Source organism: Ranitomeya imitator, chromosome 5 (genome assembly GCF_032444005.1).
Source record: "Ranitomeya imitator isolate aRanImi1 chromosome 5, aRanImi1.pri, whole genome shotgun sequence".
Lineage (NCBI taxonomy): Eukaryota > Metazoa > Chordata > Amphibia > Anura > Dendrobatidae > Ranitomeya > Ranitomeya imitator.
This window is the reverse complement of record NC_091286.1, coordinates 102,602,081-102,617,908: the sequence shown is the minus strand read 5'-3', so window position 1 is coordinate 102,617,908 and position 15,828 is coordinate 102,602,081. Positions and strand designations below refer to the sequence as shown.

Genomic DNA, 15,828 nt, shown 5'->3' with positions numbered 1-15,828 from the left:
GGCGCAATCCACAGCCGCTTTTAGTTGTGTTTAGGATAGGATCAGGTGTGCAGTCTACAGAGTTTCCACGTCTCAGAGCTCGTTCTTGTATTTTTGGGTATTTGTCAGATCACTGTGTGCGCTCTGATCGCTAAGCACACTGTGTTTCTGGATTGCCTTCATAACACCTGTCATTAGCAAACATAACAGAATAATAGCTCTGTAATGCATAGCGTCCTCTTTTTCAAGGGACCAAAAGTAATTGGACAATGGACTCTAAGGGCTGCAATTAACTCTGAAGGCGTCTCCCTCGTTAACCTGTAATCAATGAAGTAGTTAAAAGGTCAGGGGTGGATTCCAGGTGTGTGGTTTTGCATTTGGAAGCTGTTGCTGTGAGCAGACAACATGCGGTCAAAGGAACTCTCAATTGAGGTGAAGCAGAACATCCTGAGGCTGAAAAAAAAGAAAAAATCCATCAGAGAGATAGCAGACATGCTTGGAGTAGCAAAATCAACAGTTGGGTACATTCTGAGAAAAAAGGAATTGACTGGTGAGCTTGGGAACTCAAAAAGGCCTGGGCGTCCACGGATGACAACAGTGGTGGATGATCGCCGCATACTTAATTTGGTGAAGAAGAACCCGTTCACAACATCAACTGAAGTCCAGAACACTCTCAGTGAAGTAGGTGTATCTGTCTCTAAGTCAACAGTAAAGAGAAGACTCCATGACAGTAAATACAAAGGGTTCACATCTAGATGCAAACCATTCATCAATACCAAAAATAGACAGGCCAGAGTTAAATTTGCAGAAAAACACCTCAAGAAGCCAGCTCAGTTCTGGAAAAGTATTCTATGGACAGATGAGACAAAGATCAACCTGTACCAGAATGATGGGAAGAAAAAAGTTTGGAGAAGAAAGGGAACGGCACATGATCCAAGGCACACCACATCCTCTGTAAAACATGGTGGAGGCAACGTGATGGCATGGGCATGCATGGCTTTCAATGGCACTGGGTCACTTGTGTTTATTGATGACATAAGAGCAGACAAGAGTAGCCGGATGAATTCTGAAGTGTACCGGGATATACTTTCAGCCCAGATTCAGCCAAATGCTGCAAAGTTGATTGGACGGCGCTTCATAGTACAGATGGACAATGACCCCAAGCATACATCCAAAGCTACCCAGGAGTTCATGAGTGCCAAAAAGTGGAACATTCTGCAATGGCCAAGTCAATCTCCAGATCTAAACCCAATTGAGCATGCATTTCACTTGCTCAAATCCAGACTTAAGACGGAAAGACCCACAAACAAGCAAGACCTGAAGGCTGCGGCTGTAAAGGCCTGGCAAAGCATTAAGAAGGAGGAAACCCAGCGTTTGGTGATGTCCATGGGTTCCAGACTTAAGGCAGTGATTGCCTCCAAAGGATTTGCAACAAAATATTGAAAATAAAAATATTTTGTTTGGGTTATGTTTATTTGTCCAATTACTTTTGACCTCCTAAAATGTGGAGTGTTTGTAAAGAAATGTGTACAATTCCTACATTTTCTATCAGATATTTTTGTTCAACCCTTCAAATTAAACGTTACAATCTGCACTTGAATTCTGTTGTAGAGGTTTCATTTCAAATCCAATGTGGTGGCATGCAGAGCCCAACTCGCGAAAATTGTGTCACTGTCCAAATATTTCTGGCCCTAACTGTATATATCTATGTACTCTATGTGTATATATCTATTCTAACCTGTCAGTGTGATTTTACTGTACGCGGCAGATGAATTTATGTTTTACAAACATATTCGCTCATCTCCAGTCATTAGCAACACTATTCTGGTTTTCCACATACCGGAGCACACTTTGAATAGTCTGCTGGTGGAGGTGGTGGTCCCATAGGATGAAGTGGAAGCAGAGGAGGATACGTAGGGGATGACAATATCTCTAATTTCCGGACTGTCACCGCACAGGCGGGTAACATGGGAGGGTGGCTTACACTGATTGAGGAGGGTTCATGGTACCATTCAAACTGTTACTGAAGGTGTAGGAGCCAAGGAACAAATGTAGGAGGACAAGGAGGAAGAGTTGATTTACACGCAGCAGTCAAAAGATGAAGAGGATAATGATCCCCTCTCTGTTGATAAAACATGTCTTCATATCTACTGGTGGTGTCCTGACAGATAAGTGCATTCGGTTCCACTGAAAGTGTAGACTGCCTAACTGTCATCAAGATGAACAAGTTATGGATCTCCAATGACTTTTGCACCTCAGTCGCAGACATGGCACACTAGGCATGTGTCGTTTTCAATGTCATGCATTGATTTCGCTTTAGTGCAGTCTGTGGCATCTATGCTGCGGCTTCTGACTGTGCTAGCTGTTGCTACTGCTGCTGATGATAGAAACAGTTTTTTTTAAATGTGGAGATTCCAAGATGGTCTCCATCTGGTGGTTGCCTGTAGTGGAAGGGTTGTCAGAGGGCTGTTATACTATTTCTACTCTGGGGAATTGATGACACTTTTCATGGAGTCTGCCCCTAATTTGCGCTGTTTGTTTAGCTCCTCTTAAGGTATTGTCTATGCATTTGTTTTTTCTTCCCATTGAAGTCAATGAGGTTTGGGTATGTTCGGAGAACCGTTCAGTGAATATGTTCAGCAAACATCGGGACGTTTGCCGAACCGAACCTTGAAAGGTTTGCTTATCTCTAATCCTTAGCATTATATCTGTCTAGGAGATAATAGTTTTCAATGTATTTCCCCTATAAGCCACTATGTAATGTGTATTGCTGTCATCTTTATGCTTGACTGAAATGATGTGTATGAAAAGAAAATAACACATATGATGCTGTTAAATAGTAATGTCTTTTTATTCTGTAATCATTGTTATTCTTATTTTTTCTCTCATGAAATTTCTCAATATGTCAAATTAAAAAAATAGATCATCGTGGAAAGGAGACGTTGGAGGAGAACAGAATTTGAGATGGTCTATTTCAGCTTGGGTGGAATACACCGCTTGTCAGAAAAGGAAAAGAGAAAACTAACAGAGGACACAGGCAGAGGTGACAGGAATGACAGTGGTCAGAGAGGTGTCAGTATTAAGACTAAATACTGGTGAATAAGTCCTTTAACCCCTTCCCGACCTGTGACTCCACGTAGGCGTCATGAAAGTCGGTGCCAATCCGACCTGTGACGCCTATGTGGCGTCATGGAGGGATCGCGTCCCTGCAGATTGGGTGAAAGGGTTAACTCCAATTTCACCCGATCTGCAGGGACAGGGGGCGTGGTACTTTAGCCCGGGGGGGGGGGGGGGGGGGGGGGGCGGCTTTACCCCACCTGGCTACGATCGCTCTGATTGGCTGTTGAAAGTGCAACAGCTAATCAGAGCAATTTGTAATATTTCACCTATGAAAAGTGGTGAAATATTACAATCCAGCCATGGCCGATGCTGCAATATCATCGGCCATGGCTGGAAACCATGATCTGCCCTCCGCCACCGCCATCGATCTCCTCCCCAGTCCTCCGTTCTGTGGTCCGCTCCCATCTGTCCTCCTGTCCGCTCCCCCAATCCTCCTGTCCGCTCCCCCGTGCTCCGATCCACCCCCCGTGCTCCGATCCGAGAAAAATTATGTTTTATTTTCACGGCTCTGCGTTGTAAACGTCTGTGAAGCATTTGGGGGTTCAAAGTGCTCACCACATATCTAGATATGTTCCTTGGGGGATCTAGTTTCCAAAATAGGGTCACTTGTAGAGGGATTCTACTGTTTAGGCACATCAGGGGCTCTGCAAATGCAATGTGATGCCCGCAGACCATTCCATCAAAGTCAAATTATTTTTTAGCCTGCAATTTGTGAAGCACCTGGGGGTTCAAAGTGCTCACTATGCATCTAGATAAGTTCCTTGGGGGGGTCTAGTTTCTAAAATGGGGTCACTTGTGGGGGAGCTCCAATGTTAAGCACACAGGGGCTCTCCAAACGCAACATGGTGTCCGCTAACGATTGGAGCTAATTTTTCATTCAAAAGTCAAATGGCGCGCCTTCCCTTCCGAGCCTTGCTGTGTGCACAAACAGTGGTTTGTGACCACATATGAGGTATCGGTTTACTCAGGAGAAATTGCTCAACAAATTTTAGGATCCATTTTATCCTGTTGCTCATGTGGAAATGATCAAATTGAGGCTAAAAGAAATTTTTTGTGAAAAAAAAGTACTTTTTCACTTTTACGGATCAATTTGTGAAGCATCTGGGGGTTCAAAGTGCTCACTATCCATCTAGATAAGTTCCTTGGGGGGTCTAGTTTCCAAAATGGGGTCACTTGTGGGGGAGCTCCAATGTTTAGGCACACAGGGTCTCTCCAAACGCGACATGGTGTCCGCTAAAGATTGGGGCCAATTTTTCATTGAAAAAGTCAAATGGCGCTCCTTCCCTTCCGAGTCCTGTCGTGCGCCCAAACAGTGGTTCCCCCCCCCACATATGGGGTGTCGGCGTACTCAGGACAAATTGTACAATAACTTTTGATGTCCAGTTTCTCTTTTTACCCTTGGGAAAATAAAAAAAATTGTTGCTAAAAGATCATTTTTGTGACTAAAAAGTTAAATGTTAATTTTTTCCTTCCATGTTACTTCTGCTGCTGTGAAGCACCTGAAGGGTTAATAAACTTCTTGAATGTGGTTTTGAGCACCTTGAGGGGTGCAGTTTTTAGAATGATGTCACTTTTGGGTATTTTCAGCCATATAGACCCCTCAAACTGACTTTAAATGTGAGGTGGTCCTTAAAAAAATGGTTTTGTAAATTTCGTTGTAAAAATGAGAAATCGCTGGTCAAATTTTAACCCTTATAACTTCCTAGCAAAAAAAAATTTTGTTTCCAAAATTGTGCTGATGTAAAGTAGACATGTGGGTAATGTTATTTATTAACTATTTTGTGTCACATAACTCTCTCGTTTAACAGAATAAAAATTCAAAATTTGAAAATGCGAAATTTTAAATTTTTTTCACAAATAAACGCAAAAATTATCGACCTAAATTTACCACTAACGTGAAGCCCAGTTCACTGAAAGAGTTATCTAGTGCTAAATTTATAGATCACGTTGTTCTGACCGCGGCAATACCAAATCTGTGTACTTTGTTTGTTCATTTTTTAACATAAAAATTTGTATGTATTAGTGTACTATAATTTTTATTTATAATATGTATTTATTAGTGCAATGCACCAGCATCACAATGCACTATACCTATACAGAAGCTTAGACTAAGAAGCTTTCCATAGTGTGGGGGGGTCATCATGACGACCCTGGGTCACCATGGCAAATATCAGGCCCCTGCAATGACGCCGCCGGGGTGCTGATCTGAAGGCAGTGGGTGCTATCAATTGCAGCATTTAGGGGGCTAAGCAGCCAGGGGCGGTACTGGCACCATCCCTGGCTGTTACTGCAGGAGCTCGGCCGTTAACAGCGCCGAGTTCCTGCTGTGTTTCAGGCAAGAGGTGCTGATATTTCAGATTGACTGACCGATCACGGCGCTTAAATGCGGGGACCAATGGCATGGGTCCCCACACCTCTTCCCATACCACTCAGCTGTCAGTGACAGCTGTCAGCACTAAACTGTCACTGCGTATATACATGCATGACGGACATAGCATACCATAGCGTGGGAACTGACACCCGCTCATGACGTGATATGTCAGTCATTGATAGTTAAGATGTTAGGTTAGTTGCATTTGTTTGAAAACAAAAAAGTCTCCAGAAAATGATAGTGGGAAGGTAGTCTAAGAAAGGGTGATATGTTGAGCTATTTTGGAGCAAAGGACCACAAGACCTGTTCTTGCATGCAGGGTCTCTGCTGTCAGTCCCCTGATCCGCAGGGTATCTGATGTACATAACACTACCAATTAGGTCATATTCTCTCAGTATTTAAATGGTCGTTGCTAAAGAATATTTCATTACATGTAAACTGGTTACATCAAAGCAAAATATCTATGTAAACTACTGGTTCAGCTGACTCAGACCATCCAATGTTGAGCGAAGTGTGATTTTGCATTATCATTATGTCAGGCCTCTCATGTGCTTCAGTAAGCGACAGAGGTAAAATGATCTTTTATAGCAGCTGGTCCTGCCACTCACCTGTCCTGTTCTGTATGTGTGGCAGACTCAGCGGGACTCAGAGAAACCAGAACAGATGTCTTTTGTCTGCAATGTCCTCTGTCCAGATATCTCACTTTATATATTAGCATTCAGACCGCAAGTCTTATTCCACCAGAGAAATGACAGCTAGGACCAGCTAATCCTAATCTGGTATATTTGTTGAGGTCTTCATATAGCTACTAAACAATTACAGAATACATCAATTATTTAGGACACGGCAGTGTTACAATGGTTTCACCATTTAAAATACAAACAACAAACCACGTGTCTTATTAATAATTCATTGTCCTTTCTGAGAGATCACTACATTCACAAGTGACCATTAGATCTCATTGCCAATTACTAATACGAGTATATGTCTTCTAATTGTGGAAATATTGTTTAGAGTATTGACAATTAGGAATGCCTATTTGGGGGAAGCGTTGGACCCCATGCTCGAGGGAGAAATTACAACAATTTTCGCATCTCGGCTGCAAGAAAATGGCCGCCGCGATCGCCATCTGCGCACGCACGGCATCCCGCGGCCATTTTCCTGAAGCCCCGGGAAGCCGAGAAGAACCATCTGCGCATGCGCGGCCTCACAAAGATGGCCGCGCCCACCGATAAACGGCTGAATAGCGCAGATCGCGCTATTTTCCTTCAAGCTGCGCAGTGGATTTGCCAGTTGGACATGCGCACACCACTACGCCACCAACGGAGATCTGGGGGAGAAACAGCGCTGTCACCACGCCTAGATGACCTGACCAGCGTGAGTGACAGCCCAAAACGGCGACTTTACAAAGGTATTTCGGCAGCATAGGTGGGGAATAAAGGCTCACAAAATACACTAATGTAAAGCACAGCTCTGCCCCTATTTAACGCTATTTTTAGCTCTTCTTGGAAAAACGGGGTGACAGGTTCCCTTTCATATTGTTGCTCCATTTATCTAACGGCCCTCATGGGTACTGTATGTGGATCGCCCCCCAAGGGCTGTGGGGTACTCGGTACCAGGTCCTGCAGTTCACAGGAGGATGTCACGGTGGCTGACCCGGTCCGTGGCCCTGGGACGTTCGTATAAAAGGGGAAAGGTCTTTAAGGGGAATGTTCGTGACGCCACCTGTAGTAATCGGTCAGGGCGACCGACGCTGCTTTAAGGGGTCCGCTGGGGTGATGTTATGGCAGCTAGATGGTATACCTTCCCACAGTTGAAGTATATCCCCAAGGCTTCCCAGTGCGTAGATGGTAGGATGGTGAGAGGCGCAGTGAAGAACGAGGACACAAGGTTGCAGTCTCTTTACCTTTACTGAAGACTTCAGCATCCACAGTCCAGGGCACCAGATCACAGGGCAGGCAGAGTCCGGCTGGTTTGGAGGCAAGTCCAGAGTCCCCTTGTCCAGGTGGAAATCAGTAGCCTTCCCTTGTGCTGCGGTGGTGTAGTCCCTTACTGCCTATGGCTTCACATAAGGGTCTCATAGATGTGGTGTTTCGTTCTCTCTGTCCCCCATATAGGATAGGACAACACCCGCATGACTGGTGACTTGAGCCTGTTTATAGGGTCTCTTAGATAACCCGGCTCTGTAGGTGTCACCGTGCCTCCTGGGTGTAGGTGCGGACAGGAAACCTGCAATTAGCTGTCCTGCCGGTCTCTGAAATAAAGCGTAGAGGTCCTTACTCCCTCTGTGTTCCGGCTACCGGGGTTTTGCTCCTCAGAAGGAGACAGCTTGAGCGGGGCTGGTCCTCTTCTGGTATCCTCTCCTTTGCTTTGACTTCCTTCACGCTCGCTGCAATACAATTCTGTCTTTGAATGTCTCTTTCTGGGAGCTGCAGCTCTGAGGGCATGCTCAGCTCCTTTAACCTTCCATCCTCCTCAGACTCTGGTCTGGAACTAACGGAACTCCTGTCTGGAGCTCTGCCAGGAACTAGCTCACTTTCCCTACAGACTACCAGTTATATACATATGGTAAGTGACCTAATAAATAGGAGCAGAAGCTCCCCCTGGTGGTCTGGAGTGTGAAATGTGTTGCATGATTGTGATACCTGGATGCAGTTATCCTTCTTTGTCTCCAAACGTAGCATCACTCTCCCCGAGAGGAAAGCAATACCACTGCGATGACCAGGACCCTGGGGTGCCGCATTTGAAAGTGTGGACGCAGGGCTAAGTACCGTACATAGACAAAGCTCAAGCCTGGATCCAGCTGAATTCAGTCCTTGAAAATGTTTTACGTTATCAGGTTAAGTGTCACCATTTGCCCTCCATCTAAAGTCCTCTTTCCTAGATCTTTTGCACTATTGCTAAGTCCATTGCACGGTAATTGCTTTATTCTTTATCAGCTGTTTTTATGCTCGGTACTTTTGGCTCAGTATCATGGAACTTTTTTCACCCGTTTACAGATAGTGATAATCGATATAATAACATAACACAATATAAGTAGAAATAATATCCTCCAAAATATTCTGTAGCAGGACTTCACCAAAAAAAACACAAGAGTGAGATAAAGTCAGTAGTGAGCCTACCTAGCGGAGTGTAAACCGTTTGGACGAGGTAGCGCAGAAGATTTCCCAAGATGACCGATATCCCCAGGTCTCTGGATAGTCACTGCACGGGATATATCCTCTGGTCTAGATGGAATGTACAACCCGTATGTTTCCTTGGTCCGGAAGCTCTGCGCTTTGGACGCAGCAGATACCCGGCTCCGCTCAAAGCGCCGCCCCCTGGTGTACACCCAGTGATTCCATTTGTGTTCACTGAACACATGTGGAATCACTGCATCGTATTCATAGACCGGGTTATTTATCTTGCCGATACGGAGCGTCTCCGCAAGATAAATAGACATGCTGCGGTCTAGAAAGACGCACCGCATGTCCGGATACGCAGGGCCGCCGGATGCGGCCCTGCACGCATATTGGAAACGGAATTTCATAAAATCCCCTCCACTACGCTGTAACATCTGGACGATGCAGCTGTACGCACCGTCCAATCCGCAGCAAATCCTGAACGTTTCCTGACCGTGGAAACATAGCCTAAGTTCGTCCACAGTACACGGGGCAGCTCGGCTTTTCTTGGTGGCCCCAGAGGAAATGAATGAAGCGGCGGTCAGACATCTCACTTGCTACTCTATTTTGGCAGTCGGGCGTCTCACCTGTCGCTCTATTTTGGCGGTCGGGCGTCTCACCTGTTGCTCTATTTTGGTGGTCGGGTGTCTCACCTGTCGCTCTATTTTGACGGTCGGGCGTCCCACCTGTCGCTCTATTTTGATGGTCGGGCGTCTCACCTGTCGCTCTATTTTGGCGGTCGGGTGTCTCATCTGTTGCTCTATTTTGGCAGTCGGGTGTCCCACCTGTCGCTCTATTTTGGCATTCAGGCGTCTCACCTGTCGCTCTATTTTGGCGGTCGGGCGTCTCACCTGTTGCTCTATTTTGGCAGTCGGGTGTCTCGCCTGTCGCATTATTTTGGCAGTCGGGCGTCCCACCTGTCTCTCTATTTTGGCAGTCGGGCGTCTCGCCTGTTGCTCTAATTTGGTAGTCGGGCGTCTCGCCTGTCGCTCTATTTTGGCGGTCGGGCATCTCGCCTGTCGCTCTATTTTGGCGGTCGTGCATCTCGCCTGTCGCTCTATTTTGGCGGTCGGGCGTCTCACCTGTCACTCTATTTTGGCGGTCAGGTGTCTCACCTGTCGCTCTATTTTGGCGGTCGTGTATCTCGCCTGTCGCTCTATTTTGGCAGTCGTGCATCTCGCCTGTCGCTCTATTTTGGCGGTCGTGCATCTCGCCCGTCGCTCTATTTTGGCGGTCGTGCATCTCGCCTGTTGCTCTATTTTGGCGGTCGTGCATCTCGCCTGTTGCTCTACTTTGGCAGTCATGCATCTCGCCTGTTGCTCTATTTTGGCGGTCGGGTATCTCGCCTATCGCTCTATTTTGGCGGTCGTGCATCTCGCCTGTCGCTCTATTTTGGCGGTCGGGCGTCTCACCTGTCACTCTATTTTGGCGGTCAGGTGTCTCACCTGTCGCTCTATTTTGGCGGTCGGGTGTCTCACCTGTCTCTCTATTTTGGCGGTCGGGTGTCTCGCCTGTCGCTCTATTTTGGCAGTCATGCATCTCGCCTGTTGCTCTATTTTGGCAGTCGGGCGTCTCGCCTGTTGCTCTAATTTGGTAGTCGGGCGTCTCGCCTGTCGCTCTATTTTGGTGGTCGGGCGTCTCACCAGTCGCTCTATTTTGGCGGTTGTGCGTCTCGCCTGTCGCTCTATTTTGGCAGTCGTGCATCTCGCCTGTCGCTCTATTTTGGCGGTCGTGCATCTCGCCTGTCGCTCTATTTTGGCGGTAGTGCATCTCGCCTGTTGCTCTATTTTGGCAGTCGTGCATCTCGCCTGTTGCTCTATTTTGGCGGTCGTGCATCTCGCCTGTAGCTCTATTTTGGCGGTCGGGCATCTCGCCTGTCGCTCTATTTTGGCAGTCGTGCATCTCGCCTGTCGCTCTATTTTGGCGGTCGGGCGTCTCACCTGTCACTCTATTTTGGCGGTCAGGTGTCTCACCTGTCGCTCTATTTTGGCAGTCGGGTGTCTCACCTGTCTCTCTATTTTGGCAGTCGGGTGTCTCGCCTGTCGCTCTATTTTGGCGGTCGAGCGTCTCACCTGTCGCTCTATTTTGGCAGTCGGGCGTCTCGCCTGTTGCTCTAATTTGGTAGTCGGGCGTCTCGCCTGTCGCTCTATTTTGGCAGTCGTGCATCTCGCCTGTCGCTCTATTTTGGCAGTCGTGCTTCTCGCCTGTTGCTCTATTTTGGCGGTCGTGCATTTCGCCTGTCGCTCTATTTTGGCGGTCGTGCATCTCGCCTGTCGCTCTAATTTGGTCAGTCGTGCATCTCGCCTGTCGCTCTATTACGGCAGTCTTGCATCTCGCCTGTCGCTCTATTTTGGTGGTCGGGCGTCTCACCAGTCGCTCTATTTTGGCGGTTGTGCGTCTCGCCTGTCGCTCTATTTTGGCAGTCGTGCATCTCGCCTGTCGCTCTATTTTGGCGGTCGTGCATCTCGCCTGTCGCTCTATTTTGGCGGTAGTGCATCTCGCCTGTTGCTCTATTTTGGCAGTCGTGCATCTTGCCTGTTGCTCTATTTTGGCGGTCGTGCATCTCGCCTGTAGCTCTATTTTGGCGGTCGGGCATCTCGCCTGTCGCTCTATTTTGGCGGTCGTGCATCTCGCCTGTCGCTCTATTTTGGCGGTCGGGCGTCTCACCTGTCACTCTATTTTGGCGGTCAGGTGTCTCACCTGTCGCTCTATTTTGGCGGTCGGGTGTCTCACCTGTCTCTCTATTTTGGCGGTCGGGTGTCTCGCCTGTCGCTCTATTTTGGCGGTCGGGCGTCTCGCCTGTCGCTCTATTTTGGCGGTCGAGCGTCTCACCTGTCGCTCTATTTTGGCAGTCGGGCGTCTCGCCTGTTGCTCTAATTTGGTAGTCGGGCGTCTCGCCTGTCGCTCTATTTTGGCGGTCGGGTGTCTCACCTGTCTCTCTATTTTGGCGGTCGAGCGTCTCACCTGTCGCTCTATTTTGGCAGTCGTGCATCTCGCCTGTCGCTCTATTTTGGCGGTCGTGCTTCTCGCCTGTTGCTCTATTTTGGCGGTCGTGCATTTCGCCTGTCGCTCTATTTTGGCGGTCGTGCATCTCGCCTGTCGCTCTAATTTGGTCAGTCATGCATCTCGCCTGTCGCTCTATTATGGCAGTCTTGCATCTCGCCTGTCGCTCTATTTTGGCGGTTGTGCATTTCGCCTGTCGCTCTATTTTGGCGGTCGGGCATCTCGCCTGTTGCTCTATTTTGGCGGTCGGGCTTCTCGCCTGTTGCTCTATTTTGGCGGTCGGGCATCTCGCCTGTTGCTCTATTTTGGCGGTCGGGCATCTCACCTGTTGCTCTATTTTGGCGGTCGGGCATCTCGCCTGTTGCTCTATTTTGGCGGTCGGGCATCTCGCCTGTTGCTCTATTTTGGCGGTCGTGCATCTCGCCTGTCGCTCTATTTTGGCAGTCGTGCATCTCACCTGCCACACTATTTTGTGACAATAAAAATTTCCCGTTCTGCTGATTGTTGCTGATCTCAGTGGTCGGTCATCCACCAATGAAGAAAACATCCCCTTTTAGGTGCGTATTCAGGGATATCACTGAGGCCACGCTCACAAGGTCAGCATTTGGTCAGTATTTTACCTCAGTATTTGGGCTTGTTTTCACTTGCGAGGAACACGTCCGTGTCTCGCATGTGGAAACGAAGCTCTGATGCCGGCACTCCGGAGCAGAGCGTGCGGCTCCATGTGTTGCTATGCGGCCGCACGCTCCACTCCACAGTGCTGGCGCCAGAGCTTCGTTTCCACATGCGAGACACGGACGTGTTCCTCACAAGTGAAAACAAGCCCTTTGTAAGATAAAACCAGGAGAGGAACAGAGGAAAAGTATAATAGAAACACGTCACCACTTCTGTATTTATCACTCACTCCTGGTTTTGGATTATAAAGACTGAGGTAAAATACTGACCAAATACTGAATGTGCGAACGTGGCCATAGGAAGCCAAAAAGTCACTGGATGAAGCAAGTCAGTGTCCTTGACAGTGTCACCCCAACCACGACACATCCCTAGCCATAGCCATGGTCGCCCGTCACACCGCAGCACATACGGGTGAGCTGCACAGACGCCGCCAGGCGCCGTCCACATTGTGCTGCTGTGACTGCGTTTCCTCACTAACCAGGCGCATGCGTACACAAGTAAGAAGGCGGGCACTCCACAGAGCCAGGAGCACCTCTCAGACTGCGGAGACTGGGCGTGACGTAATCACAGCGGGCGGGGCTAATTTCAAAACCAAGAGCCAAGATGGCGGAGAGAGGATCGCTGAGGAATCGGAATCGGTTCGATTCGGACAGAAATTGGGAAATGAATCACGTTAACGAGCCAGGTAATGGTCGTACGTGTATAGAATGGCGGGGACATCTACGAGGACGGGCGGAAGGATCACCGCAGCCGTTCGGTGTGCGCGGCTGTGACGTTACCTTGGCGTCCGTAGCGGGTTTGAGGGGGTTAAGAGAGCGCGCGGGTCTCTGGTGTCACGTGACCCGAGCAGGCTGTAAATAACGTGTGTCCATGTATGTGTGCGCCCTTAACGGGCCGCCTCGCCGGTCACCGGCCCCGTGAGGAGCTGCTGTGCCCGCCATATGGTGACTGTGCACCTGCTGCCCGGGGTCCGCGGACTGCGGGTACAAGGCCCGGGCAGCCACCACTGTGGGGCAGGACCGGGGGTATACCGGGGGTAGTGGCCTCTGATGGAGGGGCCGGTCTGCACTATATTCTAATAAAAACAAATAATTACTGGTTTTGTTTTGGAAAAATCCAAGTTATTGGAGACTAGCTGCTTCTCTCATCAGCCTGGCACTGGGGGAACAGCGGAGTCATGCCTGACAGCTCGGTTGCTAGGGATATATTGCCTAACAACCAGCTTTTCCTTAGTTACCCAGCATCAGGTGCCTAGTAACCAGCTGACTGCAGGGCTCATGTTAGGCGGTAGCCCCCCATTATGGGCTCCATCCCCCTCAACTACAGGACCCAGGTGCAGACTAACGGTCCATTTACTGTCTGAGGAATGATGGGACAGAGCGCCCGCTAATAGGCCTGATCTGTCAACATATAGAGGACATATTATCGGCAGCACGTTCTGCAATGTGCTGCCGATAACGATCTGTATACATGCATAATTAAATCATAGAACAATCGAGCGCTTTGCATGTTTTCACCAGCAGATCATCGCCAAAGTGATCAGTTTCTCGAAATGGCCTCACGCCCATAGGGGATGTTTTGCTCCTCTAGGTCTCGTTCACACTGCTAGGTTTCTTGTGCGTTGTATCTGTGGTTCTCACGGTGCAAAAAAATCCATTTCTGATCAGAGTCATGGATCAAAATTACCGATATGTCTGGTATCGACCACACTCGTCTGATGCAAGTTACTACTTGTTGCCTTGGGCCCAGCTTCTATGAAACCAGCCCACAGAAGAAAATAGGGCCGGTTTTGGAAAATTCCCATTTTTCCAATCTCATACATCCCATTAAAGGCAAACTGTCATGGCCAAAAACACAATTGACCCTTAGGTATAGGGTTAATAGCATAGATTACCCCATCTCTCCAGGTACATAGTGTTCTGGGCTGATAAATTCCCTTTAAGATCAGTGACGACCGATGATTGTTCACTTGATGGCTGCTTTCTCCGTTCCCCTATAAGTATATATTTATAGTGGAATAATAAATATTTATGGCTAAAGCAGAAAAAAAAGTCACTTTAAAATCTGAGTTCAGACCATTTTGATCCCAGCTAAATCCTGTTGGGAGGATTTCCAGGGTATGGTTCCTTTCCTTTGTGCCTTGTGATGTTAAGTTGGCACCTGATAAATACAGGATTATCGCCATCCAGTGCTGCACAGCGTATACGGCTCCTATGCACTTGTGTTCTCAGTCTGTAGGATGAGTGTGACAGCTGCAGCCGCCTGCCACTGACCACGGTTGTCCTCCCTGGATTGCCATATGTTGCTGTCTGTAGGGTCTCGGTCCTCCTCGGAGGGTGGGGGGCGCACACTTGTGTTGTGGCGTTAGTAATTGATTGTAGTACAGGAAAGGTGAGCTGGCAACTTACTAATAGAAGCTGCGAGCCCATCAGCAACACATGAAGCCAACGTTGTGCTTGTGTAATTAGGAAATAAGAGCAGGGAAAGTACAAGAGTGGTAAAATGTAGCACTAGGAAAGATCATTATTAAAGGGGTGAGTTATTGGTATTCTTATGCCTTACTTTTTGTTTCACGTTCACTTTACTATATTTATTAATACTGCTAATATCACACACTTTGACAGCTGCAGTTGTAATATAATTTGTTACATATAGATATATTTTAAAACAAATTTGGATAAGAACTTGTATTTTAGGCATACATTTGAGGCTTACTTTTTGGGGATCTGTTGAGTATATACAGTGAAGGAAATAAGTATTTGATCCATTGCTGATTTTGTAAGTTTGCCCACTGACAGACATGACCAGTCTATGATTTTCAGGGTAGGTCAATTTTAACATTGAGAGATAGAATATCAAAAATTAAATCCAGAAAATCACATTGTATAAATTATATAAATTTATTTGCATTTTGCAGTGAGAAATAAGTATTTGATCCCTCTGACAAACAAGACTTAATACATGGTGGCAAAACCCTTGTTGGCAAGCACAGCAGTGAGATGTTTTTTGTTGTTGATGAGTTTTGTAAGGAGGAATTTTGGCCCACTCCTCTTTGCGGATCATCTCTTTTAATAATTAGTTTTGTTGCTGTCACTTGGCAACTCAGAGCTTCAACTCTCTCCATAATTTTTTTTATTTTTTTTTTATGGGATTAAGGGCTGGAGACTTGCTAGGTCACTCTATGACCTTAATGTGCTTCTTTTTGAGCCATTCATTTACTGCCTTGGCTGCATATTTTGGGTGATTGTCTTGCTGGAAGACTCAGCCACGACCCAATTTTAATGTCCTGGTGGAGGGAAGGAGGTTGTCACTCAGGATTTTACGGTACATAGCTCCATCCTTTCTCCCACTAAGGCAATGAAGTAGACCTGTGCCCTTGGCAGAGAAACACCCCCAAAACATAATGTTTCCACCTCCATGCTTGACAGTGGGGACCGTGTTCTTTGGGTCATAGGCAGCATTTCTCTTCCTCCAAACACGTCGAGTTGAGGTAATGCCAAAGAGCTCAATTTTTCTCTC

The 15,828-nt window shown here is 47.4% G+C and overlaps 1 protein-coding gene across 2 annotated transcripts in view; it reads left to right on the top strand.

Annotated features, from left to right (window-relative positions):
* The first annotated feature begins 12,874 nt into the window (after nt 1-12,874).
* Nucleotides 12,875-15,828, top strand: part of ATL2 (atlastin GTPase 2) — a 77,813-nt gene continuing 74,859 nt past the window's right edge. For both annotated transcript variants that reach the window (XM_069768990.1, XM_069768989.1), the window contains exon 1: nt 12,875-12,994. In XM_069768990.1, coding sequence (XP_069625091.1) covers nt 12,913-12,994 — 82 coding nt within the window. In that variant the 5' untranslated portion in view covers nt 12,875-12,912. The remainder of the gene's footprint in view (nt 12,995-15,828) is intronic.